Below are 15,558 nucleotides of genomic sequence, written 5' to 3' on the forward strand. Positions count from 1 at the left end.
TTTCGAGCAGTGCATTACATCTCATGTCGCCTTCGATGACATGGAATTTTGTATCTTGGATGGTCCCGACCACGTTTACTGGTAGGATTACCTCCCCCTTTGTTGTTTCACTTTCCATGTTAAAGCCGTTTAGGACTCGAGATGCAGGCACAATTTGGTCTTGCAGGCCGAGCTGCTCTACGACACTTGATCTGATTATATTTGCTAAGCTACCTGGTTCCACTAGCACACGTTTAATTTGAATTTTATTTAACAAAATAGAAATTACTAGGGCATCGTTGTGTGGCTGAGAAATGTCTTCCACTTCTTCGTCATTGAATGATAGGATGTCTTCGGGCACATAACCCCGAGTCCGCTTTTCTTTGGTGATCGACACATTGGTACGTTTGAATACATGCCCTTGTGGAACATCGACCTCGCCAACGATCATATGAATGACATGCTGTGGTTCTTCTTACTCATTCTTTCTGTTGGTGTCTCTTTCTCTGAAGTGATTCTTAGCTCGATCATTGAGGAACTCTCGAAGGTGGCCCTCGTTGAACAATCGAGCTACCTCCTCCCTCAGTTGTTTGCAGTCTTCGGTCCTATGGCTATGTGTGCCATGATATACACCAAGTTTGGGTTCCTTTGAGAAGGATTGGTATTTATAGGTCTAGGCCACCTTCCGATAGCCGATACAATCCCCGATGCATTAACACTGAAATTATACTCCGATAATCGAGGTACTTCTACGGGATCAACATGTTTATCAAAACCACTCTTACTCATAAGTCCCCAAGAATTTTTCCCTCGATCATTTCTTCGATCATTCTGAGGAGGAATGCTCCCCGAACCATTGTTTCTCCGATCTACGATATATGGCTGATATCGTTCTCTGTTCAACCTTCATTCCCTGTTGGTATCCCTCGGGGCTTTACCCGTCAATCTATTTGGATCGATGGAATTCAGTGGTAAGTTGTGATACCAAATCATTGCTCCCTTTGATAGAGTTTCCCCAAACTTTTTCAGCAAAACTGACTCGATCTCATCGTCTTCTAAGTCATTTCCCTTTATCCCGCGCGTGTACGTAGTGATATGTTCATTAGGATCGGTGGTCCCATTGTATTTAGGTATATCTGACATATAGAACTTCTTTGGAATGGGTTTCGGGGTTGCACTATGAGGAAAAGGCTTCTGCACGAACATTTTTAAATCCAAACCCTTTAAGATCGGGGATGCCCTCGATATCTAATCAACTCAGGAGTTTTATGTTTCCACCTTTTTGTCATTATCTTTGATCTTCTTTTCTCCTGACTCGATTCTTTTGGTGAGCTCATCGAGCATTTTCATAATTGTAGGATCAGTCCCTGATCCGTTATCGCTCGTCCTTTCCGGTACTGGCTCGGTACGACGAATGATTTCTGGCTCGACCACACTCGGAATTCTATGTTGACTCTGAAGCTGAGCAATAGTGGCATGTTGAGCTTGTAGCATCTCGAATATTACTTGGAGACTAACTCCCCCGTCTCCTACACCCTGTGTTCCTTGGCCACCAGATCAGCCTTCCCTGCTTACACTCAATCTCGGGTCTGCATCTAAGTCTGCATTCAAAGCAATGTGCGAACTAACGTCGACTGGATCGGCAACCGGCACTTCCCCAGGGTTAATCAATGGTACCCATCTCCTGGAGCAATTACATTATCATTTTTCCCATGAAATCCAAGACCATCGTTGCCATGTACGGGTGTGTTTTGAGAGCTTGACATGTTTTAACCTGAGAACAAAAATTCTTGACAAGAACAAGTGTGAAAATAAAGTGTGTTATCAAAATCAATACTGAAACAATCACTATTATCCTTAGCCCCACGGTGGGCGCCAAACTGTTTACTCTCAAATCTGAGTAACAATTAATTTTGTATTGTGGTTTTAAAGATACATGATTTAATCCAATGAAATAATCACCATAAACACAAGGTATAAATCCCAAGTAGCTTACCTCTTTGGAAATACTTGATCCTCTCTTGAAATCACAGCTTGGAGCTCCAAAAATCGCACAAAATGGTGAGCAAATGGCTGAAAAATCGCGAAGGGGCATTTTGTTACATTCTACCCAACACTTCCGCACCTGCGATCCCATAAGAGCACATGTGCTTCTGCTTTTACAGAAAAACACTCGCTTCTGCGGATTTCACTTACTCCATCAGATTCCGCATCTGCGACCCGGGTATCGCACCTGCGGCCTCGCAGATGCGGTCAAGATCTCCGCTTTTGTGGTCTCCTTTATGCACTAGCAGCATCACACCTGCGGTCACCAATCCGCAGGTGCGGATACAACAGAAGCAGCAATTTTTCTGCTGCAAAACTCCAAGTTCGACCTCCCGATAACTATCCGAAACCATCCCGAGGCCCCTCGGGACCTCAACCAAAAGCACAATCATGTCCCATAACCTTATTCGAACTTATACCAATCTTCAAAACACTTCCAACAACATCGGTTCAACCAAAACACATCGGATTCAAGTCTAAGATCCCAAAATCTTTCGAATTTCAAATTTGATAAAAAACCCAACCAAACTACGTCCGAATGACCTGAAATTTTGTACACACATCCCAAATGACACAACGGAACTACTACAACTTTCGGGATTCCATTCCGACCTCTACATCAAAATCTCACTATCAACCGGAAGACGCCGAAATCTCAATTTCGCCAATTTAAGCCTAAACCTTCCATGAGCTTCCAAAATGCATTCCGGCTCCTAAGTCCCAAAGCACTCAACGGAACTAACCAAATCATAAAATTTCCGATCTGAAATCATATACAAACAAGTCAACTCTTGGTCAAACCTTTCAAATTTCAAGCTTCAAACTGTGAATTGTTCTTCCAAATTCATTCTGATTACCCTGAAAACCAAAACCAACGATTTACATAAGTCATAATACATCACACGGGGCAAGTCATGCCCGAGAACTGGCGAGCAAAGTGCAAAAACTCAAAACGACCAGTCGGGTCGTTACAATGATTGATGATGTTACAAATGAATGGACTCCCCTTTATATAATATGGGAGTCCTAAATAAGGTACATTTCTATTTTTAGTAGGGAATCTCATTGGACAACTGTCTAACTGCTTAGTACAAATCCGTTCCGAAATTTACGTCGTGATCTTAGGGCCACTGCTGGAATCTCGCTCATTCTATTATAAAACCATAACGATATTATCTAGAGGTTGGTCACACTTGGCCTCAGTGTTCATCGAGCACTTCAATCTTTGTGTTTTGAACTCCGCCGTCGGGCTCGAGCCCGGTCCATTTTGAACTTATTCTCAAGGCGATTCCTCAAGCCTATGAAATCGGGCACACCTAATTTCAATCGTATACAGGTTTTAAAAAATATTCTGAGTCGCATGCCTTCTGGTGGCTGAGCAACAAAATACCCTTTTAATGAAAAATCGTGAAGCTCGTCCCACTGGATCTGTTTCATTCATAGAAGCAAATATGGTAGCAACACGTGATAAGTTTGAAAGAAGACAAAACAATTATCAGGGCCATATGAATGTATGTGGGCTTGGCAAGAGACGATGTAATAATCGTCATCGTGGTGGTCATTCTAAATGGGAGAATAATATGGGTTCTCAAAATAATCCTTCAAGAGAAAAATGCAATAACTATCATCGATGTGGTATGAAATGTCACTGGAAACATGAATGTAGTGCGCCTGAATATTTTGTCAGGCTTTATCAAAACGCCACCAAAAGAAAAATATATAATGTTAGAGCCTCTTCTGCTAGTACCCCGGTGGAGTCGCACTTGACCTTTCGAAATGATGCTGAGGCAGGGCCTTCAAACAAATATGATGATAATGCCGAGGCAAATCATACTTTTAAAGATGATGATTTTGAAGACCTCGATGATATTACTCATTTAGAAGTTGAAGACTTCTTTGAGGATCAAAATTGAAGTTTGTTAACTTTACTGGGGAATATATTGTTCCTTTTGTTTTCGTATTTTAATTGTCTTGTTCTTTCTTAAGTTGTTTTAATTTTCAAGTACCTTAAGTTATCTTATAGTGTTATTTGTTTTTCGTATTTCTTATGATGTACTTTTGTTTTGATGAAAAAAATAAAATTTTCCAATCTTCAGTTGGACCCAAGATGAGTAATAAAGATATATGCCTTCTAGATAGTGCGATAACTCACAAAATTAATTGAGGCTTTATAAAAGCGAGTTTATTACTACATGGTGGAATAATATTGGCTATAAATAATGCCTTATATTCTAGTAAGTCTCAAAAAAACTTATTGAATTTCAAAGCTATTCGCCAAAATAACTACAATGTGGAGATTGCCAATGAAGGAAAGGTTGAATACCTTTATATTACTACAATAAAAGCGAGAAAAAGATATGTACATGAAAAGTTACCTGCATTTTTCTCTGGCTTGTACCACACAAGTATTAGTATGGTTGAATCACATGCTGTAGTAAACAAGAAGTTTACCGGTTTTAATGATTTTATCATTTGACATGACCGGTTGGGCCATACCGATTATAATATGATGCATAAAGTAATTGAGAATTCACATAGGCACACATTAAAGAATCAAAAGATTCTTCAATCTAAAGAACTCTCTTGTGCTGCTTGTTCTCAAGGAATATTGGTTATTAGACCATCAACAGCTAAGGTTGGGATTGAACCCCCTGTATTTCCGAAACGTATACATGATGATATATGTGGGCCCATACACCCTCCACGTGGAACAATCTAACTATACTACTTTACTCGTTTTCTTAATCTCTAGCAATATAGTTAAGTTGTTAGTGAATAATTTATAAAGTATGATTTGTTATGAATAGTTTGTAGATATGGATGCCCATGTGTGTGAATAGCTTATGGATGAATTCTCATACTTTATTTGCATCCCACACATTATTTTACAGCAGTAAGTCTTCACATTTTTAGCATATAAAAGGTTGTGTAAATGGTAATGAAATGACACACCGGAAGAGAGGGAAAACTTCTTCTTTCTATCTCTCTTTCTTATTTCTATTTTACCAAATTGCTTTTATTTCATAACAGGATTATATATACATTCTATTTATAAAACATTCATTTATTTAAAATTTGATTGCATAGTTACACTGTGAGTTTTAGAACTCATAATGTAATCGTAGTCGATTCACCCCTTTCAGCTGAGTTTATCTATATTATACATCTCATTTAAATGAGTTTATCCAAATTTTACATCTCATTTTATCAGTTACACTCATTTCATGGAAACGCTTGTGCAATACTTTTGCATATAAAAAACCTATTTGATTTGTGCACCCTCTAGGGGAGAAGAAAAAAGTATTTTAGTTATCCTTTGTTAATCTTAGAATTTTTTTTTCCTTTGTTAATCTTATTGGTTATTTATATTATCTTCACTGTAAATTGTAATATGTTATACGGAGGCTTAAATATGTGGAGCCATTCAATCTTTTCATTTATTAATTTGGAGGTCTTGTGATTGTTATTAGCCTGCGTTCGATTTTTCAGTGGGAAGAATAAAAAATATCATCAATCTATTTTGGTTTCTCTAATTTTCTCAATAACAAGAACAAAATGACCCTTATTTCTCATACTTCTGAAAAGTGATTTTATCTTTTAAAAATTTGAAAAAAGTAATTTTTATTATTTGAATGACAATTTTTTTTATCTATTACAAAAAGTTGTCACCTGTAATTATCTGAGCAAAAGTGAATTTGACTAATATTTTAAAAGGTAAATTTTTATCATTTAACATTAAACAACTACAACTCATTGTGTTTTTCACGTCATTTTTGGATATCTAGATTTTAATTCAAGCAAATCAATTAATAATCCGATTCAAAATTTGAAAATTTGTCAAATTGATAAGCGAAAAAATCCAAATAGTTTTGCAGTGAGTATATACTTTCACTCCAGTGGATAAGATATTTATTAGATGCTGACATATAAACTTGATATGTCAAACTTCAACTTTCTAACAATTCTTTTCCCCACCCAGAGGTTGAATAATATACTGTTTTTTGGAATTCGACAAAGTAATATCCTCCTCAAAACCTATTTTTTGTTCCACATAATCTCCACGCGCACACACCCAAAAAAAATAAAAATTGAACGAAAGATAGAATCCTCCTGTAGATCCTTCTATTTTTTGGACAACCAGTTCTGCAATTAACTAAAGGAAATACTGATTACCATGTGCCATGAAAGGTACATGACATGAAGCAAGAGAGGCAGGACCCTACACCTCATGTTAGCAGCTGCTGCATATTGAAGGATGAACCCTCACAAAACAAAAGTGACCAAATCCAAATCCTCAAATTTTCTAAATTACTCAATGGTGCATGGTTTATCATGTTGGGACCAGTTTGTCTGTCACATCATTTTTCAGTCAGTTATTAATATATGTGGACAAATGCGGATCTACCTTCTGGCGGGGGTGCATGTGTGTGCAATGTATAGTTAAGAATTTGCTAAAAGTATATAAGATATTTTTTGACGAAAATTCATACCAAATGTCACAAAAGAATAGTGGATGCAGTTTTCTAGTGTATAATTTTAGATCCACTTATGAGGAAAGCAACCCGCGTTATTTTCCTGCCTCTAGTTGAGAGTGCTCACTATGTAATGTAATAATTTAAGAGTGTAACTGCAACAATTAAGAATGTCAATTAGGAAGTTCTGATGCTCTATCCACTCCCTTGGATCTGTAATGAGCTATGGTGTGAGTTTCCTGCTGTAGAGGAACCAGCAAATCATTATCAATGCAATCATACCTGCAAGAAGTCAAATCTAAGAATGAAGCTTCAATTGATACACACATTATCAATACAGATCAGTTTGTTTCTACACAATTCAAGAAGAGATCCTTGCCTTTTCCAACTGCATTTCAGGGTTAACTACCAAGTTCACTTACCCGAAGACTTCTTTCTAATCGCTAGCTGATCCTAAGTAATTGTTGTTGTTTACTGGGTTCCGGAGGACCTACTCATTAGAATTGGGAAATTGTTGCAATTCTTCGGATTCTCCTGTCGAGAGCCACATTTAAAGTACTACTCTTTTTTTTCAAATTTTCGCTCCTTCCACTCTTAAAAGGTTCAAAAAAGAGATTCAATCCAACCTCCGAGGCCAGGTAAAGACATGGCTTGATGGGCTTGCTTCTCATGAGATATGGTGAGGGAATCAAAACCCAGTTGGTCTGTACATTTGTACGGTATATGTTTTCGGGCTATCAATCGATTGAACCAGCTAGGGACCGGGTCTTGTTAAAAGACATAAAAGTGCGATTAAGAATACAGCAGTGCAGTTCTACACCTCAGGGAAACTCAAGAACTAGAGCCATCTACTTTGTCCTTTAGCTTTTAGTTAGTCGAGTAGCTTAATCTCTCTTGTGATTCTAAATAAAAACCTCTCTTTTTCAGTAACAATACCTATTTTTTACTCTGAATACATCCAATCTTTAGATATTTCAAAATATAAATAGTCAAAGGGAAATTTGGTTGACTCGTTTAGCATTAATATACTTGATCCTGACGGTATCTAAACTGCATAGCGGCTTATTAGACATAATGCACACTCACAACTTTTTGCAGAGGTTGTCTGTTACTGAAGAGAGAGTGATGATCTTCATTTTAGTCTCCAAAAGCTTATCTTCAGGATAGTCAGCAAATGGCTCTCCCAAGAACATTGAAAGTCTTTCAACATTTATTTCAAGTTGCTGCTGCAGGTTCTCAAAAAGGTTCTGCTTTATTTCTCTTTCTTTTGGTGTCATTTCGTTCTCAAACAGTGCCTTACCAAATATGTAAAATGCAACTGGATAAGAACAGGAGAGGACCCGTCTTGATTGAAGGAGTCTATTAAATCCATTTTCTGCCCAGCTGAAGTCCTTTGATTGCAATTCTGTCGATTCAAGTTTCAAGACTTTTACATGTAGCTTTTGTTTCATGTCTGCTTCAACCTTCAATGATCCAATATGAGCCACATGGCGCTCATAATAGTGAGTAAAGCGTAAGAGATCGTTGACGGTCTTCTTTTTCTCTTGCCCTTCTTTGTAACTGCCACAAGTGTGACCTCGAATGTTAGTCCATGTGTGTTCCAAACCAGTAGCTCCACCACACAACCAACTACAAAGTATAAAAGAAAATTTGAATATATATATCACAACAAGGACAAGCAACAGAAAGAGAGAAAGTACTGGTATAATTTGGCTTCCAACATTCTTTCAGCAAATTAACTACTACAAGTGAAAAAAAATGTTTGAAAAAGGAGAAATTACTCGGGCAAATTTTTAGCTTGTTGGTTTTTCTTCTGCTCACTTGTCTAAGATATTAAATCCTGGATGGTGATCTTAGTTGTGAACACTTTAATCCACTTATTACCCATTTTTGATATGATGAGCAGGAGTTTTCTCTTCTTTCCCCCCCCATAAATAAGGTTCATCTACCTAGGGAGGGAGGTGAATTTTGTCCAAGAAAGGATGAGTTCTCTTTCTCGGTGTATTATAACTATTACCCTACACTCAAAAGATTAGCTACAACTCTGGATAACCTTAGGATTTTAACTTTTAGAACCTTGAAAAAAATGGTCTCTTTTCTCTGTCTCTTTCTCTTCCCACTCTCCACAATTGAACTTATTCTTCCTCTTCCTTTTTCTGCTTATATTATAGCCAGGACTGTTGCTGCTTCTCTATCTTGGTCAAGTTTTCTTTGTTGGGCTCTGGACAGATTATTCCCATCTTATCTGTTTCGCAACTCTGTTGGCATTTCCCTCTCCTTTTTTTTTTGTGACAGTTTCTTGCTATAAAGTCATCGATTCCTACTCCTTGGATGCCCTTGTATGCATCAGATGCACTTCAAGCACCATTAGACTAAGAACTGAGAACATGGATTACTGAAATATCACTGCTTGATGGATATTATCCAAAATTGGACCTCAATAAGATGCCAGTATACAACTTAAGAAATCAACAGTTAGCCAGGAATATAAGCAGAAAAGAATAAATGAAGGAGACCCGCATCACAGATTGCATTGCACTGATTGCATTGCACTTTTGGGCCATGCATGTTATTCGTTTACTCTTACCCTCATTTATCTTTACAATGAAATGAGTTGTCCAACCTACATAAAACAAGTACAGGGAACTTTTAACTTACACCATAGTTTGTTTGAGTGACAAGAAAAGTGAAAACACTAATGAATGCAATAAATGAATCTAGCTCTTGAACTTTTCAAGATGTGCTAATCACTTTCACACTAAAGAAAATCAACAAAGCCATAGGGCTGCTACAGAAACAAATTCTAAATGTTATTATTGCCATTAAATATGCAGTGAAAACTTGAAATCATCAGTTATTTCAAAGTTAGGTTATTATGAACGGGACCACCAAGCTTTCACACTTATGTGAGGCATACAAACTGAAACTTCAAATGTCGGGACGACAAACTCCAAAGCATGTAACAAGAATGCTGTGTCACTAGTATAATGATTAAATGGGGACAAGAGATAAAAGAAACACAGATACTCCTACAGAGATAGAGGCTCGGGGAAGGGATTGTAGATGCTCACAATCATTGCAAAATCTATGGTTGCAGTCCATTGCAGCAGTCTTCTCAGCAGGGGCATCTTCGAAGCAAATTTGACATGTCATTTCAGTTGTCGACAGAGTGGAACAATGATCATCTTTTCCTTCCAGTGTCACACCCGCTTCAGCATATAACTTATCTCTCCCTCTCTCAACAAGAACCTCAAAGACCTTGTCAGCATCCCATCGATAATGAATAAGCAAGCTCCGTGCATGATGCTCCTTCAGAGATAGCAAGTCCATCACTCTTTGCAAGTCTTCTTTCTGCAAGTTTAATACTAATGCTTCACATGTCTATCATTAATTATTTATCCATATTGCAAAGTGGATTTTCTGGGAAAATTGTGCTGACCTGTGCAGCTAAAAGGGACTCTTTCCTGATTACCTGCAAAAGCCAAAAGCAGGCATAAAGAATTCAAGAAATTCCTAAGTAGGAAAACAGCAGACAACCTCACAATCCAGGGACATTTTGCTTCCTATGTTTTCCCTATAAGTAATTATATATCCCCTATGCCTCGTACACTCACTTTGCAAATAGTATTCACTGCTTCAAAGAACTTCTTTTAGCTTTTTGAGAGTAGAAAATGCTTGCATATGGCCGAAAATTAAAAAGTGGGCTGCTGGCCAGAAGCTAATCTCAGTTACAGGATTTCCAGCATAATAACAAAAAATAATTTTAGGAATCAATAACGCTCTTCCTTTTTTTTTAAAGAAAATACTATTCAGTATGTTTTCTCATCTTTAATCACCCGAAATGCTTAAGAACTAGTACCAATTTTTCATTTGATCCTTTCAACACACACAGCTGCAGGACTTGAGTCCTTGACCCTGTCATAGAGTGAACTGAATGATGCTTACTCTTAGAGGTGGATGCAATATAGGCTCAGCTGAAACCACCAAAAAAGGGCAGCCCGCTGCACAAAGCATCCCGCATTCACGCAGGGTCCGGGGAAGGGCCGCACCCCAAGGGGGTGTAATGTAAGCAGCCTACCCTGATGCAAGCATCAGTGGCTGATTCCACGGCTTAACCCGTGACATATAGGTGACATGGAGACATGTGTGTGAAAAGAGTATTTCTAGTTACAACCAAAACCAGAAGAAAGAAGAAAATCAGACAATATGAATTACTCATAAGAAATGTGAAGGAAATAAAACATAACATAGTAGTAAACGCAGGTCAATGAAGTGGCTTGAGATTTAAGAACCATGAGGTCTCAGTTCACCTGGTAGACACGATACCTATACCAGTGGAATGTACCCCTGGAATTAATTGAGGTATGCACAAGCTAGCGTGGACACTAGTGAGATTCTACTGGGTTATTGTTGTTGTAGTAACGCAGTTCAATAGGCAACGGCATCTTAAGTTAAACCCACACCAATTAGCTTTATGTCCTGGTGTGGAAAATCTAATCAAGAGGGAGACTCATTTAGCACCGTGTTCTTTCGAAAACCAGAAAACGATAAGTTTTGCATGAAGATGGTAAATTGGTAATTAAGGGTGCTAGAGACGGATTCAGGAATTGAACTGTTTCAAATTTTACCCAAACCATTTGATTTATTAGATTCAAATTTTTTATTTGTACAACTTTTTTAACAGTTCGGCCGAATTCACTAACTTTTTGGCTTTTGACAATTTTTATCATAGTATATACCTTGCATGAAGGAGGCTTTTGACAGACTCCATCACTCTCTACTTCAACTAGTGTAAACCCATCAAGCGATTCTTCATCATCGTAACATTCATCATCACTGCTCCCATACACACTGCCGTCCTCCATATTTTTTTTCCACTGCAAGTGAAACCCCAAATTAAAGAGATATATACTAAAACGTGAATCTTTTTAATGAATTCTATGTTTGTTGATTCTTGTTTACTTCGAGGGGAAGGAAAAGGAAAAGGAAGGATTCGTGGAGTTATATCGCCGTTAAAATTCTTGCCTTATATATAGGTTTTCTGTAGTATGGTAACTCTTTGCAGCCATTGGTCAAAAGTAGTAGGACACATTTTCATAAAAAGATTTTATTTATATATACGGCTATTAAATAAAGTCACAAATTATTTTTTATCATGTAAAGATAAGAATAATTTAATTTTTTCTACTACAGTTGTGAAATTACTAAAATTTAGTCACATTAACAACGAAAATCGCAAAATTTGGAATATTTTAAAATACCTCAATCCTTTTGGATTTTATCGTCGGCATTATCAAGCTCATAAATTATTTTGTATATTAGTCTTATCTTGTTTAGAAAAAAAAATCATAGGGAAGGTAGACATTCTGAAGTTGGGTGATGTGAAATCTCTATATATATATATATATATATATATATATATATATATAAAGAGCTGGAAAAACAAAAGTGATGTGGCATATCTCTTAGACTATAGGATTCTTATTTATTTTTTTTCTCAATTTTTTGTCTTTTTCTTTTATTTTTAATTTAGTAAATAAGCCCAATAATGCATTTAGAATTGTGCGTTACCTACTTTATTATGATCTTTAAACTACACTAATTGTAGGAATCTGGATTTGTCACATTAATGAAAAGTTGAAACGGAAAGGATAATTATAATAGAAAAAAGTAATGAAAAGCAGTAAATGTTAATCAATATTAATTAAAAGGGTATAAATGTTAGCCATGGGAACACAAGATGTCAAGATAATTGAATGAACAAATTTTTTGCGATATAATAGTTCCAGATTGATCATTACAAAAGGAGCTTAACAGCCTCAGGTAACAAATTTTTTCATTAGTATAGCTTTTTGAAGATGTATATCACTTCCTAAATGATTTTTATAGTGAGCAAAATTTTGATTATCATAATTAATGAATTTTACAAACTTTTATATCAAGAAAAAAAAAGAATACTACATGTGGACTGAATCTCATTTTTCCAAGGAACTCAATGAATTGAAGATCAGAAGCACTCATGATCACGTTTGAAGATATATGTGAAGTTGCGTAACATCGTGAGGATGGTGCCAAATGCTAAATGTTAGTTGCGTAACAGCGTGAGGATGGTGCCAAATGCTAAATGTTAGTTCTTTCTTCTACTCTTTTATTATCTATAAAGAGTGTAAATATTTAAATTGTATGAGGAATTATTGAGGAATACGAATAAGTTTGAAGAATTTACTTCGGAGTAGAAAATAAATTCAGTGTGATGAGAAAAAGAATTGGTTGTTGGGTGGGGGGACAAGTACACTGAATGGGAAAAAAATAGAAAAAAGAAGAAGAAAAAACCTAAAAAACGAATAATAAACATAGAAAAAGAATGGAATACTACATACGTTTTTTGTTTCTTTTTATTTCACTTTTTGCTTTGGGTAACTTTAGGTTTTCAGGTAGTAAAATTAGTGTCTCTCGTATTCACTGAACATTTTTATGTGAAGGTTATGTTCTTAATTAATTTGTGGTTTTATTTGTTAAGAATTAGAAGAAGTTTCAATGTTGATATACTAGGGCCATGGCGCAGGAGAATCACTAGTCATTATTAAATGTACGACAACGGAAAAGAACATCAAATATCAAAGACTGTTTCGTAGGATCCTATATTGAGAGAGAGATTGCGGAGAACTACAATGCAAAGTCAGTAAATTCTAACAAACAATTTAACACTTACTTGCTAATAAGTCATGACTGAAATGCCCGTATTGAGTTTTCTACAAAAATTACTAATGGGGCAATTCTTCATTAATTTGTTGTAAAATATTGTTTGGCTATGTTATATAATGCCATTGAGATCGAAAATCTAGTTTAGATCTAATTATGAATGCACAAATTTGTTTGAATTTATTAATTTGAATACTTTCTTGAAGTTAAAGAAATCTGCACCAAACACTTGATTGTTTCTGTATTTTAGTACCTTTTTTTTTTTTTTTGTCTATTTCCTTTCTTTCCTCATAAAATTTTATAGCAATGTTATATCAAGGAGAAGAGTCATGAAGAAGAGATGGTATGACACCTTCTGGATATAGAGATATATTATCGCTTTGAATTTTTTTTTTAATTATTTTTTCTCCTCATTAAAGCCCAGTAATCTCTAAATATAATATTTAATTTTTATCTATTTTCCTGTATATAATTTTGGTATTTGAAGAGATCGATTATATGGCACATCTTTAGACTAGAAAACATATGTATCTTTTTTCTCATTTTCATTTTTTCCCCTCATCAATAAAGCTCATACTCCGTAAATTCATCACATATAATTATTCTATTACAACTTCAAAATATTAGTTAGGAACAACATTTAAACGGAACAAAATGCAGGAAAATTATGTTATAATTTTTTTTATATTCAAACGTATCAAAATCCAATTATGAATTAATAAATATTAAATAATTATTACATTAATAAACTATTATTATGAACATGAGAATTTGGCAAGAGAATATAGGTAAGCCCCAAACTCTCTAAATACAATTACTAATAAATATTAATAATGAATAATATTTAAATAGTGAAGGAAGGCTTGGGGATTTCATTACCTTTTTTTCCTCAATATAATATTTTGGAACAAATTCTCTCACCAATGTATCCTTACTGCATAGATCTATACGCTTGGTTAAAATTTCTCAACCTCCAAATTAAACTAGCAATTTGGTTGACATTCCAAAAGTGTGGCTTACCTTTCTTTATAATTTACGTTAAATAAATTTCAAATACTAAAACTTATTTAAGTAGTGTATCAACGACATCATAATAGAGGCAATTGAAGAGATTACAACTGCACCGAATTGATCAAGCTATCTTCAAAGACTTTTTGGAGTTCCCATTTACTAGGAAACACTCTAAGATTTTTTGCCCTTTTAAAACTCAATTTCCACGTCAAAGTACACCCAAACTGCTTCACACCAATTCAATAATCTCTTTAAAATTCTCACCGATTCTCTTTAAAATTCTCACTACTTCTCCATCTATTCAACGATTCTTGTATACTCCCTTTTCCCCTAATTACTCCCCTTCTATATCTTCCAATTTCTCTGTACTACCTTGACCTTCATTGTTGTACAGATTTTATTTATTTGAAAGAAACAATATCTCGGCTAATGTCTCCCTTCTTTACCCACGAGGTACTTACTTTACGAACCATGAACTGTTCAACGGAAAAAATCCCTTTAACTAGTTGGGTTCACGTTCACCCAACATATATTGGTATGTACTCCGTTTCGAAGAATGATTACCGATTATGCTTACCAATTCTCCTGGTTTATTTGACTAATCTAATTAATATGTTTGTGTGTCCAGATGAACTTTTACTACTGGAAAACAGAGAGGTGATAAAATATGGGCTTATTTTCAAGAGGTATTGGCAAGTGGGAAACAATGTTGTCTAGAATATATTCCCGAGTCAAGGCTTCTACCTGTAGGAATATATCACCAAAATATTTACACATCTGAAGGCAAAGACTTAGAATTGAAAAAAGAAAATACTTTTAACTTTGGGAGTTCTATGTTCCGTTAGTCTTGAAGAAGATGCATGCCGCTGACGGCTTCATAACATGGGAAAATCAGGAGATGCAACATTTTGAAGGGACGCCACGCTTTCGTTTTAACATGTGATATTTGACTAATCTAATTGTATTTGAAAAAAATCATGTTTGATGCCCAACTAATATAGGTCTGGACACACAAGGAATATGACGACAAAACAAATCTGCCAGCACAACGAGTATAGGTATTGACAAACAAGGAATACAAAACGACATTGAGGTACACTCCTAATATTCTTCACTAATCAGATTTTCGCACAGTTCAGAACTACTGGTCTAGACATTCTGAAATACTATTACCATATTTTTTTCCTATTACATCACTAAAGGTGTTAAGATTCGACAACAAAGTCTTTCAATTAATGTTATAGTTTAGCTGATATTTTCCAATCTTCTTTACACTATCGTTTTCTGCTTGAAGTAACATATGCTTCTAACTTTGGTTCTACAATGTAGTAATCATGGAAAAAAAAAA

General features: G+C 35.7%; 1 protein-coding gene across 1 annotated transcript; it reads right to left on the reverse strand.

Annotated features, from left to right (window-relative positions):
• Nucleotides 1–6,488: 6,488 nt before the first annotated feature.
• On the reverse strand, nucleotides 6,489–11,441 carry LOC104226342 (probable E3 ubiquitin-protein ligase ARI2). Its single transcript, XM_070159129.1, has 6 exons — nucleotides 11,237–11,441; nucleotides 9,937–9,969; nucleotides 9,569–9,848; nucleotides 9,051–9,120; nucleotides 7,584–8,126; nucleotides 6,489–6,779 (listed from the first exon to the last, which is right to left on the reverse strand). The coding sequence occupies exons 1-6, from the start codon at nucleotides 11,360–11,362 to the stop codon at nucleotides 6,671–6,673; spliced, it is 1,161 nt and encodes a 386-aa protein (XP_070015230.1). The 5' UTR covers nucleotides 11,363–11,441; the 3' UTR covers nucleotides 6,489–6,670.
• Nucleotides 11,442–15,558: the final 4,117 nt, after the last annotated feature.

This window comes from Nicotiana sylvestris, chromosome 10, assembly GCF_000393655.2.
Source record: "Nicotiana sylvestris chromosome 10, ASM39365v2, whole genome shotgun sequence".
Lineage (NCBI taxonomy): Eukaryota > Viridiplantae > Streptophyta > Magnoliopsida > Solanales > Solanaceae > Nicotiana > Nicotiana sylvestris.

Excerpts from the sequence above, each read along its gene's own strand:
- LOC104226342 (XM_070159129.1), bottom strand. The coding sequence starts at position 11,362 with ATGGAGGACGGCAGTGTGTATGGGAGCAGTGATGATGAATGTTACGAT. Across the intron at positions 9,849-9,936 it reads AGTCCCTTTTAGCTGCACAG|AAAGAAGACTTGCAAAGAGT; the intron begins GTCAGCACAATT and ends TTAAACTTGCAG. Across the intron at positions 8,127-9,050 it reads ATAACATGCATGGCCCAAAA|TTGGTTGTGTGGTGGAGCTA; the intron begins GTGCAATGCAAT and ends TATACTTTGTAG.